Below are 14859 nucleotides of genomic sequence, written 5' to 3' on the forward strand. Positions count from 1 at the left end.
ATAATTATCTTAGGCAAAGTTTTTGAACCCTTATAGGGTAGCTGTTGTTATTAGACCCCATTTTGACAGGTGATGAAACTAAGGCATAGACAGGTAAAGCAATTGGCCTCACTGAGGTCACTCAGATTCTTCACTTGGCTAAATTCTTAACCACTAAACAATACTGTATACAGATGTTAAAACCTTAAACACACCGTTCTGTAGTTTGCTTTTTTTACCTTCTTAGAGATTCTCCATATCACTATATACAGAGTTTAATTCATTTGTTTTAACAACTGTGTAATATTCTTTTTCTAGATATATGTAATATCTAACTAGCTTCCTAGTGATGAACATTGTCTTATACTGTTACAAGTGATGTTGCAGTGAAGATGTTTATACATCCATCATTTAGGAAATCTGTAGGAAAAAATTCTAGAAGTAGAATTGCTGGTTGATGGGGTATGTACTTTTATGATTTTGGTCAACATAACCACATTGCCCTCTATGGAGGCTGAGTCTCTTTATGGTCCCACTTAGAATGTATGTGAGCGGGTGTCTATTTCCCCACTTTCCTACCAACCCAGTGTATTATCAAATACTTAATTTCTGCCAGTCTGGTAGGTGGAAAAGATTCTCTTAGTTTTATTTTTTGTAATTATGGCTAAGGTTGAGCTTCTTTACATGTGTTTGAAACAAGCCATTTATTTGTTCTCTTTTCTCTGACTTGCTCAAATCCTTTCCTCATTGTCCTATTATGTATGTAATTGGTTCTTTTCTTACTCATTGGTAGAATTTCTTATGTAAAGGAAATTATCCCTTTGTAATGTGACTTGCAAGTAGTTTTTGTCTGTTTGTCTCTTGACTTTGTGCTTTTTTTCTAAGCAGAAGTTTTTATTTTCATGTAATCAGATTTACTAATCCTTTATAGCTTCTGGCTTTTCTGTTACACTTTAAAAACTCATATTGTTTTTTCATACTTTCATAATTTTATTTCTTACATTTAAGTTTCTTCTGTAAGGAACTTACTGAGGTGAAAAGAATGAAATGGGGAGATATCTTTCTTTTTCGGATAGTTAGCCAAGTTGTCCTAATAACTGGCTAGCTTATTTTTTACGCACTGATTAGAAATAACTCCTTTATCATATTCTAAATTGCCATGTGTACTTAGATTTATTTCTGGACTTTCCGTTCCACTCTCCTAATCTGTTCATTCACCAGTATCATACCCTAATTATGTAGATTTACAGGTGTTAGTATCTAGTAGAGATGTTCCATCTTCATTATTACTCCTTTTCAGAATTTTCCTGGCTGTTTTTTTTTCCACATGAACTTTAGAATCAGTTTGTTTCAGTCTTTCAAAAATTAAAATTCTGTTACTTTTTTTTATTGGAGTTGTGTTAAGTTTTATGGATTCTTGTAGAAAAAGTGACATTATATTGAATTTGCCTCTGCAAGAACAGGATTTATTTTCTTATTTATAAGACTAGTCTTTTTGTGTTCTTCATTAATGTTTTCATTTAAAATTTGAATTTTAAGCATTTCTTAATAAGGTTATTCCTAGGAATTTTATCTTTGTAGGTATCGTAAATGGAATCTTCAATTATGTTTTCTAACTAGTTGTTTATATATAGTAAGAATTTTTGTGTATGAATTTGCTGCAGACCATCTTATAGCCACTTATTGTTTGTAGATTTTTTCAAGTATCTTTGCTTTTCTCTTCAGTATTGTCTGATTTTCCATTTGTTTTAGTTTATCATCTGCAAGTAATTATTTTACTTCTTGATTTTTAAGCCTTGCCTGTCTTTGTTCTGGAGGTTCTAGACAAAATTAGACAAGTGAAAGAACAATGTTAAATAACAGTTGTTTTTGTTGTTTATTAACAGTTGTTTACTGAGAAGGTTTTAATGTTTATGTAGTCAAAATTATAGTTTCGCACTGGTTTTTGCTGAGGTGGGAAACCTTTAGCTTTTGTACAGTAGAGATAAGTGGTCTGAATTAACATTTTAAAAGCTTGACTCATGCTCTAGGTGGAGATCCAGACTCTATGTAAAGAACTAGGAGGGCAAGAGTGTAGATCTGGGGTCCAGTTAGGAAGTTTTGCAGTCATTCTAGAGAAGGGTGATGATGAAAAATGGTTGGATTTGGAATGTTTATTGAAGATAGAGCTCAAAAGACTTAAATTTGGGTAAGATTGTGAGGTAGGAGAGAGAGAAATTAAGGACAACTCTTCAATTTTTAAGCCTGAGAAACTTAAGTGAATGATATTGCCATTTACCAAGGAAAAATTCAGGATAGATGAGGTTGGAGAAGGGTGAGGGTGTCAAAATCAGGAGTTCTGTTTTGGACATGTTAAATATGAAATGTCAATTAGATATCCAGTGGAGGTGTTTAAGGCATTTCGTTGTGGTGTAATATTAAGAAGTCTTTCTTATCTCCAAGATAGTTAAAATGCCTTTTCTAGTTCAGTGATTTTACTTTATTATTTAAAATTTTCACCTAGAGTTTACGTTTAGTTCAGGAGCCAGTAAACTCCTGGTTTCTGTAAAGAGCTTTATAGTCAGTATTTTAGGCTTTGCAGGCCTTGTATGGTCTCTGTCACCACCACCACCACTGCTACTGCTTCTCTTTCTTCTCTTCCTCTTCTCCCCTTCCTCGTCCTCCCTTCTTCTCCTTGCTCTCTTCTTATAATTCCCCTTTAAAAATATAAATCTCATTCTTCTCTCCCCTACCTTGTATAGTATCTAGCAAATATATGTTAAGCAAATGGATGATTAAGAAGACTCAGTCCAGACTCTTAAGAACTGACAATCTAATGGTTCATTTGTTCAGCAGATTGAGAAACCTGCCTTATGCAAAATTTGTGTGTACCCTCACAAATAATGGCTGCTGATGATATTTGTAAATCATGGTAAAAATAATAGCTATTAAAGGGAATTCTATCAGGGATATGGACGATCAGATTAGGAAAGGCTTTGAAGAAGATAGAGCTTTTGTAATACAGGATAAAGTTTTCTTAAGTAGAAATGTAAAGGAAACATTTAAGTCATGGAAAAGAAGATGAGAAAAAGTAAGTCGTAGGAAACCTGGGTATATGCAGGAAATTGAGTGGTTAGTTCAGTTTGGCTTGAGTTTGAGGAAGTGTAGGAGGTAACTTTGGGAAACTAGGTGGTCATCTGTTGTAGTCACAGGAAATTATTTTTATATGTACAAGAAAGCAAAAGCATTACTTTTGTAATTTAAAAAAGGGGCCTTTGAAGTTTTTGATCAGTCAAATAACACCAGGAACATGCTTTTTGGCAAAATAAATCTGGTAACAAGATTGAGAGCCAGCACAGTTCAGTGGTCTTCGAACTTTCTTTGTTCACATAGTCTTTAAAGAATCTTGAAAAAACTAAGTGTCCTCTTACAGAATTTTTGGGGTTTTTTTTGGTGAGGAGGATTGGCCCTGAACTAACATCTGTTGCCAATCTTCCTCCTTTTGCCTGAGGAAGATGGTTGCTGTGCTAACATCTATGCCAGTCTTCCTCTGTTTTATGTGGGATGCTGCCACAGCATGGCTTGACAACTGATGCTACGTCTGTGCCCAGGATCCGAACCTGCAAACCTGAGGCTACCCAAGCAGAGTGCGTGAACTTAACTACCATGCCACTGGTCCAGTCCCCAGATTTCTTAATTTTAAAAAATGTCTAGGGTTTTCAAATTTAAATGTTTTTAAAGGATATAATTTTTATGGAATTGTTGAAATTGATAAAAATATTTTTTTTCCTGTGACCTCACAGTATTGTCTTAAATTTCTTCTGTATTTATCATTATATTACATTTACTGGACATGGGCAATCAAAGCAACATAAGTATACTTTAAATTTTTCCAAATAAGTATGAGACATTAAAAATGACATTTTATTGAAAATATATGCATTCACAAGGGTGGGTTTTTTAAATTAATTTATATAGTTGTAGATGGATATTAAGCTAGAATGATCACATGTTCACTCTCTTCCTACTTTATATTTTTTTAGATGTAAACTCTGAGAAATCTTGTTTACATAATGGAAATGTAAACTGTGTTCACATAAGGTTTACAATGGGAATGGAAGGAGTATTGTGGGTTTTGTTTGTTTGTTTAAAGATTGACTCCTGAGCTAACAACTGTTGCCAATTTCCTTTTTTTTTTAATTCTTCTCCTCAAAGCCCCCCCTGTACATAGTTGTAGATTCTAGTTGTGAGTTCCTCTGGTTGTGCTGTGTGGGACGCTGCCCCAGCATGGCGTGACGAGCGGTGCCATGTCTGCGCCCAGGATCCGAACCAGTGAAACCCTGGGCCCCCGAAGCACAGCGTACAAACTTAACCACTCGGCCACAGGGCTGGGCCCAGGAGTTTTGTTTTAACATATTAATTGTTTGAATTTCTTCTGAATTACCTGTCAAAAATCACGCTGTGGGGTCTCATCATAAAACTGATTTTAATATTCTCTCAGGTAGCAGTTTGAGGTTCTTCTTTCTGTGAAAAATACCAAAATGGCTTTGCCATTACATATCAAATGAATATGTTAATATATGTTACTCTTTCACTTAGAGACACCTGGTTTCCTGGTAAAAGAGTAAGGAAAATAAAGATAGTGTTCATTTCAATATGCTTTTATCAACCTAGTATTTCTGATACAATGCTTTTATCTTACCACAGCTTTCAAATATATTTTGTCAAAACTTTGGAGTAACAGATATTTAGCTCATTCAGTTTGTACATCCAAACTGATTGGCAAAAATAGTTCATTGTTAAACTCCCATTAGCCAATTCTGTTTCTGTTTGAGTGAGTTTGACTTTATTTTTCCAGTTCAAGTAAATATGTGACTTTCTGTCTCTGAGACGGTTGTCTTACCTCTGAATTCTAAGATAGACAAGATATAATCTTATCATCAGTCTGTCAACTATATGAAATGAGCCCTTATTCACTTTGTATATTTCTTAGCCAAACTTACTTTCCTTTGTTAAGTCAGGAGTTATGCATTATGCTTTCTTTGACAATAGTGAGATGGAAGAGATGAGGTCATCAATGGGGAAATATTTTAAATTATTCCTTATTTGGTGCCTGTGTCAGAGGTTCCCAAGACCACTGCCAGATTCACTGATTCCCTAGAAGGACTCATAGGACTCGGCATGTAGTTGTCTCATGGCTAAGATTTATTACAGCAGAATGATACAAAATGAAATCAGTAAAAGAAGAAGAGGGCATAGGACCAAGTCCGGTGGAAACCAAGTACACACTTCTAAGAATCCTCTCCCAACGTAGTTGCACAGGATGTGCTTAATTCCCCCAGTAGTGAGTGTGACAACATGTGTGAGGTGTTGTCTACACAGGGAATTTCTTTTGAGCCTAGGAGTCCAGGGTTTTTATCAGGGGGTGGGTCAGGTAGGCACATAGTACTTGCATAACTGACCACAGTTACAGAAATTCCAGACTCCCAGATGGTAAGCAGATATTCAGCATAATCCAAATACACCAGGCACAGTGAGCCACTTTTATCACTTAGGGAAAGTTTTATATTAGAGGAGGGAGCTGTTTACCATTCAACTTTCCAGATGACAGCTAGGAACCCACCCTCACGTTCCAGTCTAATAGCAGAATCTCAGTCTTATTATCTATTTTCTACACAGTACCTCAGGAGGTTTTTGTGCTCCAGAACAATGTACCATACTCATATTTCAGATGGTGAGGGAGATAATTTTCTTTGGTAAAGTGACAAAGGACCAATTAAGAAGGAACAAGTGGGAAAGGTGACCCTTTCTCAGGCAGATCAAATTTAAGAAAAAGTACATCTACAGTATACCTTTCCCCTCAGTTTGAACTTCACTGGTATAGAAGTTAAGAGCTTGGTGTCTTAAATCCCAACTCTGACTCTAGGCAAAGACCTTAACCTTTTTTGTTTTGGGGCCTTAAGTAGTATCTGCCACTTGTGAGTGCTCATTATGAGTAAGTTGCTACTTTTGTTGCTGCTACTGCTGCTGCTACTATTATTATTAGAGTGAAATAAGGAGAATCTTAAGTAAATGTAGAGGCAGTCAAGAATAGGGAGTAATGAGTCCTTACCAAAAATTTTGGTCACTTAATGTGGTAGAAAATAATAGCATTGTAGTTGGGAATCTGTGAGAAAGAGCTATCAGGAGGGAAGGAACAATAAAGGTGATCCCCACCAATACCATTTTCTCTAAGAGAAATGAACATTGGGAAGACTTTCAGATGATGGTGTATGATGCTGTTTTAAGTTTTTAAACAGTCTTTTAGTAAATTGTAGATGGTCATATAATCCAGTTTACTCTAAGTTCTTCATTATATTTGGAATATAATTAATAGCCAAGTTTAGCTAATATACTTGATCTTCCTCTTTTTTCCAGGAATTTTTAAGAGATATCTTCAATCTCCTGTTTTTGTTGCCTAGTCTGAAAGATAGACAACAGCCAAAGTGTAAATCGCATTCTTCAAGAGCTGCTGCTTATGATTTGTTAGTAGAGATGGTAAAGGGATCTGTTGAGAACTACAGGCTAATACACAACTGGGTTATGGCACAACACATGCAGTGTAAGCGTTCTTCTTTTTCTTTAGTATTTTTAAATTTTGTATGTAGAAATGAGATTTTGGAGGGCATGATTGAGAGAGAATTCATGTTCACACACTAACATTATAAACTGTTGTTGCTAGGACATTATTGAAGTTAAAAAGTAACATTGGATTTTTTTGGCTCTTAGAAAAAAACAGGTGTGAAGGACTTTGTATAGGTATCTGAAATACTTTGGCGTTTTTTGGTTAAATAATTTAGTGTCATGTAAGATCAAGTTTTGATAGTCTTGAATTATTAGGAAGTGAATTAGTTTTACGGTGTTCTTACTAATTTTAAAAATTATCATGTAGAATGTTTTATATATTTTAACTAAATAAGTAGTAATGGAGGTATTGGCTGTTAATAAAAGCAAAATGCATTGTTTAATGGTTTGTTTGGGGGGAATCTTTCCCTCCATCTTTTTTCAGCAGCCCATGCACCTTATAAATGGGACTACTGGCCTCATGAGGATGTCCGTGCTGAGTGTAGATTTGTTGGCCTGACCAACCTTGGAGCTACTTGTTACTTGGCATCTACTATTCAGCAACTTTATATGATACCTGAAGCAAGACAGGCTGTCTTCACTGCTAAGGTACAATTTCCTCACTTTAAAAATTAATACTGTAATACAAAGTTTTTTAACTTTGTTTCAATTTAGTGAAATATTTTGAGAAGATAATTTATGAATTAAAAAACGACAAAATTTGACTAGATAACTCATGTATATTTTAATTACTTTTACATCTCAATACTTTATTCCTAATATTGTGATATAATGTCTTTATTTCTCAAAGGAAAGCACAGTTATAGCATATAGACAGTTAGTGTATACAATGAACATGACATTTTCAGTAAGTATAAACACAGATTTTAATTACATAGAAAATAAGCAAAGCCTAAAACAAAGTAGGGAAATAGTGTCAGAATTAAGTGAACTTGTTTCTTTTGTATTTATCCTAAAGTAAATTTGATTGTGGGCCTAGTTTGCTTGGATATGGTCTGCTTCATATCATTTTTGTTAACTTGTTCTTTCTAGTTTTCATTCCTTTTTACCATAGGCTGTTTTTTAGTTTACCTTCTGCACTGCTTTTATCATTTCTTGGGGAACTTTCTTTAGGCTTGCACTTGAGTTTTTGTTTTCCTCCATTATGTCATCTTGATGTCCTGTCTTTTTCCCCCCAACAAAGTATCACAATTCTCTTTATTTATCTTCAGTGAATCCTTAATATGTTTAAGTTATGCTTCAAGGTCTCCAATCTACAGTATACTCAAGTGGGTTTGTTTTTTGGCTTTATAAATTTATTTATAATTTATAATATAAAAACGTTATATTGACGTTTTTAAGTGTATCATCTGAGACTGATTATGATTATAAATAGTTGAATAATTGATTTCATTTAGCATATGGAAATTTTTGTAACTAAATTTGGTGGCCCCATCTGCATGATTTTATTATAGAAGCAGTTATTATCAAAGAAGCATGTTTTCAGTGATTTTCTGTCTGATAGCTTGGCCATACTTTGTAGTTTCTCTTCATATTAGTCATCACCTTCTAGCCATTAGTACTGTCAGGAATTTGTGTGTGGCAACAGAAAGAATAATCAGATATGCTAATTGTAAGTCTCATAAATGCTATTTTTGGTTAAAAACTAAGTTTAGATATGTCTCTGTAAAAAATTCTTACAAAATAGAATTTGACATGACTTCAGAAAGTACTCTAGTCAAATGGGCACTTGATTATTTACATGAAAACATTAATCATTTTTATTATTCCCTTTTCTGATGTTCACAGAAAGATTAAAGAAAGTTACATGTATTTTAATTGTGGTAAAATATACACAACTTAAAATTTACCATATTAACCGTTTATAAGTGTACAGTTCTGTGATATTAAGTACATTCGTGTTGCAACCATCACCACCATCAATTTGCAGAATTTTTTCACCTTCCTTGCTGATGCTCTATACCCTTTAAATACTTATCTCCCCATATTCCCTTCCCCCAAACACCCTGCTGGAACCACTGTTCTACTTCCTGTCTCTCTGAATTCGACTACTCCGGGTACCTCTGATAAGGGAAATCGTACAATATTAGTCCTTTTGTGACTGGCTTATTTCACTCAGCATGTCTTCAAGGTTCATCCATGTTTGTAGCATGTATCAGAATTTCTTTCCTTTTTAAGCTGAATAATATTCCATTTTATGTGTATACTGCATTTTGTTTTTCCATTTATCTGTCAGTGGACACTTGAATTGGCTTACACCTTTTGCCTATTGTGAATAATGCTGCTGTGAACATGAGTGTACAAATATCCGTTCAAGTTCCTGCCTTCACTTCTTTTATGTATATACCCAGAAGTGGCATTGCTGGATCATGCAGTAGTTCTGTGTTTTTTGCAGAATCACTGTGTCATTTTTCCACAGTGTTTCCCATTTTACATTCCTGCTGGCATTGCAAAGTTTCTTCACATCTTTGCCAACACTTGTCATTGTCTGGTTTTTTTCTTATGATAGCTATCCTAACGAGTATGCAAATGTATTCTTTTAGGTAGTAAATACATACATATGTAAGGTATATATTTATTTAGAAATTGCACAGTAAGTAAAATATTCTTGGTTTTACTTGATTTTAAAGAATTCAGTCACTTCCGTTCTGTAGTCAACTAATACTTCATTCTCCAGTAACAAAAATAAATCCAGGTCTTTATTTCTGACCATTTTTGCATTCTGAATTATTAACAAGTTGCATGTATCAGGTCTGTTATATACTGGAGAGTATCATTTTATCTGTCAGTTCTCATTATCTCATGAAGTATTAAGCTTCCCATGTGCCAGGAATATACTGTAGTTATTTTTGCCAGTTTTCTTGATTTCTTTTATTCAATTCCTATTGCACTTAATATATAAATTTTTTTAACTTTTTATTAAGATTATGATAGTTTACAACCTTGTGAAATTTCACTTGTACATTATTGTTAGTCATGTTGTAGGTGCACCACTTCATCCTTTGTGCCCTCCCCCCAAACATCCCCTCTTTCCCTTCTAACCCGCATCAGTTCTCTTTGTGTATAGGTTTAACTTCCACCTATGAATGTAGTCATACACAGTTTGTCTTTATCTTTCTGGCTTATTTCACTTAACATAATACTGTCAAGGTCCTTCCATGTTGTTGTGAATGAATGGGACGATTTTATCCTTTTTTATGGCTGAGTAGTATTCCATTGTATATATATACACCGTATCTTCTTTATCCAATCATCAGGCGATGGACACTTAAGTTGCTTCCACATCTTGGCTATTGTAAATAATGCTGTGATGAACATAGGGGTGCATGGGACTTTTGGAATTGCTGATTTTAAGTTTATTGGATAGATACCTAGTAGTGGGATGGCTGGGTCATAGGGTATTTCTATTTTTAACTTTTTGAGAAATCTCCATACTGTTTTCCATAGTGGCTGCACCAGTTTGCATTCCCACCAACAGTGTATGAGGGTTCCTTTTTCTCCACAACCTCTCCAACATGTGTCACTTTTTGTTTTGGTTATTTTTACCATTCTAACAAGTGTAAGGTGATATCTTAGTGTAGTTTTGATTTGCATTTCCCTGATGATTAGTGATGATGAGCATCTTTTCATGTGTCTATTGGCCATCATATATATTCTTTGGAGAAATGTCTGTTCATGTCCCCTGCCCATTTTTTGATTGGGTGGTTTGATTTTTTGTTGTTGAGCTGTGTGAGTTCTTTATATATTATGGAGATTAACCCTTTGTTGGATAAATAACTTGTAAATATTTTTTCCCAACTAGTGGGTTGTTTTTTTGTTTCAATCCTGTTTTCCCTTGCCTTGCAGAAGCTGTTTAGTCTGATGAAGTCCCATTTGTTTATTCTTTCTATTGTTTCCCTCGTCTGATGAGTTATGGTGTCCGAAAAGATCCTTTTGATACTGATGTCAAAGAGTGTACTGCCCATATTCTCTTCTAGAAGACTTATTATTTCAGGTCTAATCTTTAGGTCTTTGATCCATTTTGAGTTTATTTTTGTGAATGGTGAAAAAGAATGGTCAATTTTCATTCTTTTACATGTGGCTGTCCAGTTTTCTCAGCACCATTTGTTGAAGAGACTTTCTTTTCTCCATTGTAGGCCCTCAGCTCCTTTGTCGAAGATTAGCTGTCCATAGATGTGTGGTTTTATTTCTGGGCTTTCAATTCCATTCCATTGATCAGTGCACCTGTTTTTGTACCAATACCATGCTGTTTTGATTACTATAGCTTTGTAGTATGCTTTGAAGTCAGGGATTGTGATGCCTGCAGCTTTGTTTTTTTTTCTCAGGATTGCTTTAGCAATTCGAGATCTTTTGTTGCCCCATATGAATTTTAGGATTCTTTGTTCTAATTCTGTAAAGAATGTCATTGGAATTCTGATTGGGATAGTGTTGAATCTGTAGATTGCTTTAGGTAGTATGGACATTTTAACTATGTTTATTCTTCCAGTCCACGTGCATGGAATGTCTTTTCATCTCTTTATGTCATCATCAGTTTCTTTCAGGAAAGTCTTGTAGTTTTTGTTGTATAGGTCTTTCACTTCCTTGGTTAAATTTACTCTAAGGTATTGTATTCTTTTTGTTGCAATTGTGAATGGGATTGAGTTCTTGAGTTCTTTTTCTGTTAGTTCGTTGTTAGAGTATAGAAATGCTACTGATTTATGTATGTTGATCTTATACCCTGCAACTTTGCTGTAGCTGTTGATTATTTCTAGTAGTTTTCCTCTGTATTCTTTGGCATTATCTATATATGAGATCATGTCGTCTGCAAACAGTGAGAGTTTCACTTCTTCATTGTATATTTGGACTCCTTTTATTTCTTTTTTCCTGCCGAATTGCTCTGGTGAAAACCTCCAGTTCTATGTTGAATAAGAGTGGTGAGAGTGGACATCCTTGTCTTGTTCCTGTTCTCAGAGGGATGGGTTTCAGTTTTTGTCCATTGAGTATGATGTTGGCTGGGGGTTTGTCATATATGGCCTTTATTATGTTGAGGTACTTTCCTTCTATATGCATTTTCTTGAGGGTTTTTATCATAAATGGGTGTTGGATCTTGTCGAATGCTTTCTCTGCATCTATTGAGATGATCGTGTGGTTTTTGATTCTCATTTTGTTAATGTGGTGTATCACGTTGATTGACTTGCGGATGTTGGACCATCCCTGTGTCCCTGTTATAAATCCCACTTGATCACAGTGTATAATCTTTTTTATGTATTGCTGTATTTGATTTGCCAGAATTTTGTTGAGGATTTTTGTGTCTATGTTCATCAGTGATATTGGCCTGTAGATTTCCTTCTTTGTGTTGAACTTGTCAGGTTTGGGGATCAGGGTGGTGCTGGCTTCATAGAATGTGTTAGGGAGTTCTCCATCTTCCTCAATTTTCTGGAATAGTTTGAGAAGGATAGGTATTAAATCTTCTTTGAATGTTTGGTAAAATTCTCCAGAGAAGCCGTCTGGTCCTGGGCTTTTATTTTTGGGGAGGTTTTTGATTACTGTTTCTATTTCTTTACTTGTGATTGGTCTATTCAGATTCTCTGTTTCTCCCTGATTCAGTTTGGGGAGGTTGTAAGAGTATAGGAATTTATCCATTTTTTCTCGGTCGTTCAATTTGTTGGCATATAGTTTTTCATAGTATTCTCTTATGATCCCTTGTATTTCTTTGGTATCCGTTGTGATTTCTCCTCTCTCATTTCTAATTTTATTTATTTGAGTCTTCTCTCTTTTTTTCTTAGTAAGTCTGGCTAAGGGTTTGTCGATTTTGTTAATGTTTTCAAAGAACCAACTCTTCGTTTCATTGATCCTTTCTGCTGTCTTTTTTGTTTCAATATCATTTATTTCTGCTCTAATTTTTATTATTTCCCTCTTTCTACTGACTTTGGGCTTTGTTTATTGTTCTTTTTCTAATTCTGTTAGGTGTCGTTTGAGATTGCTTATGTGAGATTTTTCTTGTTTACTGAGGTGAGCCTGTATTGCAATGAATTTCCCTCTTAGGAATGCTATTGCTCCATCCCAAATGAGTTGGTATGGCGTGTTTTCATTGTCATTTGTCTCCAGATAATATTTGATTTCTTCTTTAATTTCTTCAGTAATCCATGGTTTGTTCAGTAGCATGTTGTTTAGTCTCCACATTTTTGCCCCTTTCCCAGCTTTATTATTGTAGTTAATTTCTAGTTTCATAGCATTATGATCAGAAAAGATGCTTGATATTATTTCAACCCTCTTGAATTTGTTGAGGCTTGCTTTGTTTCCCAAGATATGGTCTATCTTTGAGAATGTTCCATGTGCACTTGAGAAGAATGTGTAACCTGCTGTTTTTGGATAGAGTGTTCTATATATATCTATTAAGCCTATCTGGTCTTATTTTTCATTTAATTCTATAATTTCCTTCTTGACTTTCTGTCTGGATGATATTGGTGTTAATGGGGTGTTGAGGTCCCCTACTGTTATTGTATTGTTGTTGATGTCTCCTATAGTTTTGTTAATAGTTGCTTTATAAATTTTGGTGCTCCTGTGTTGGGTGCATATATATTTATAAGTGTTATGTCATCTTAGTGGAGTGTCCCTTTTATCATTATAAACTGCCCCTCTTTGTCTTTGTTTATCTGTTTTGCTTTGAAGTCTACTTTGTCTGATATAAGTATGGCGACACCTGCCTTCTTATGTTCATTATTAGCTTGGAGTATCGTTTTCCATCCCTTCACTCTGAGTCTGTGTTTGTCTTTGGGGCTGAGGTGTGTTTCCTGGAGGCAGCACATTGTTGGATCTTCTTCTTTAATCCATCCTGCCACTCTGCATCTTTTGGTTGGAGAGTTCAACCCATTTACATTTAGAGTGATTATTGAAATGTGGGGGTCTACCGCTGCCATTTTATCATTTGTTTTCCGGTTCTCTTGCATTTCCTTTGTTTCTCGTCCCGTGATTTTTGGACTACTAATTCAGGTAGGTAGATTTCTATGTTGGCTTTCTTCTTATTTGTAATTTGCATCTTTATTCTTGTTATTTGTTTAGTGGTTACCATGTGGTTTGAATATTGGTGTTTCCCTTCCTTTTATCTTTAATGTTATGCTTAACTTTTGCTAACCTGTTCTGATGCAGAGCTGCAGCTTTCTGATTTTGTCTTTCTACTTATCTCCTGTGTTCTGGATTTTGTAACCCCTTTCCTTTTTTTGATTTTTCAGGTATGAGGGACTTCCTGAGCATTTCTTTTAGGTGAGGTCTTGTGGCAATGAGCTCCCTTAACTTTTGTTTATCTGGGACAGTTTTTATTTCTCCATCGTATTTGAAGGATATTTTCACTGGATAGAGTATTCTTGGCTGCAAGTTTTTGTCCTTCACAGTTTTGACTATATCATTCCACTTTCTTCTAGCCTGTAAGGTATCTGCTGATAAATCTGCTGACAACCTTATGGGGGTTCCTTTGTAGGTTATTTTCTTCTGCCTGGCTGCCCTTAGGACTTTCTCTTTGTCGTTGACTTTTGCAGGCTTCCCTACTATGTGCCTTGGGGTTCGTCTTTTAACATTGATAATATTTGGAGATCTATTAGCTTCTGTCACATGGAGTTCCATCTCTCTCCCCAGGTTTGTAAAGTTCTCAGCCATTATTTCTTTGAACAGGCATTCTGCCCCCTTCTCCTTCTCTTCTCCCTCTGGGATACCTATAATCCTTATGTTGCATCTCCTAATTGATTCAGATAATTCTCAGAGAGTTTCTTCATTTCTTTTTAATCTTAGTTCTCTCTCCTCTGTCTGCAGCATTTCTATATTCCTATCCTCCAGATTGCTAATTCTGTCCTCTATATTATCAACCCTACTGTTCAGAGAGTCCAGATTTTTCTTAATCTCCTCCATTGTGTTCTTCATCTCCAGTATTTCTGATTGGTTCTTCTTTATGGTAGCAAGCTCTTTTGTGACACAGCCCCTGAACTCGTTGAGTTGTCAATCTATATTCTCTTTTAACTCGTTGAGTTTTTTAATGATGGCTGTTTTGAATTCATTGTCATTGAGGTTGTAGATTTCATTGTCTTTGGGATTGTTTTCTGGGTACTTGTCATTTTCCTTCTGTTCTGGAGATTTAATATATTTTTTGATACTGCTTGATGGCGTGGATTTGTGCCTCCGCATAGAGATAGAGTTTAGTTACTGCTTCCACTTGCTTCTACTGGAGTTGGGGGGAGCAACTGTTTAATCTGCACTGACCAGGATTCCTGTCAGCTGTTGCTAACCAGACCTGGGCCCCTCCTCATG

At 35.3% G+C, this 14859-nt stretch overlaps 1 protein-coding gene across 5 annotated transcripts in view; it reads left to right on the plus strand.

Moving 5' to 3' along the window:
- The window catches only part of USP34 (ubiquitin specific peptidase 34), a 251988-nt gene that overhangs the window by 176984 nt on the left and 60145 nt on the right, over nucleotides 1-14859 (plus strand). For all 5 annotated transcript variants that reach the window (XR_011504013.1, XM_044772515.2, XM_070512047.1 and 2 more), the window contains exons 42-43: nucleotides 6376-6559; nucleotides 7010-7170. Coding sequence is in view for 4 of the 5 variants with exons in the window: in XM_044772515.2 (XP_044628450.1) it covers nucleotides 6376-6559; nucleotides 7010-7170 (345 nt within the window). In the remaining variant the exon portion in view is untranslated. The remainder of the gene's footprint in view (nucleotides 1-6375; nucleotides 6560-7009; nucleotides 7171-14859) is intronic.

Source organism: Equus asinus, chromosome 6 (assembly GCF_041296235.1).
Source record: "Equus asinus isolate D_3611 breed Donkey chromosome 6, EquAss-T2T_v2, whole genome shotgun sequence".
NCBI lineage: Eukaryota > Metazoa > Chordata > Mammalia > Perissodactyla > Equidae > Equus > Equus asinus.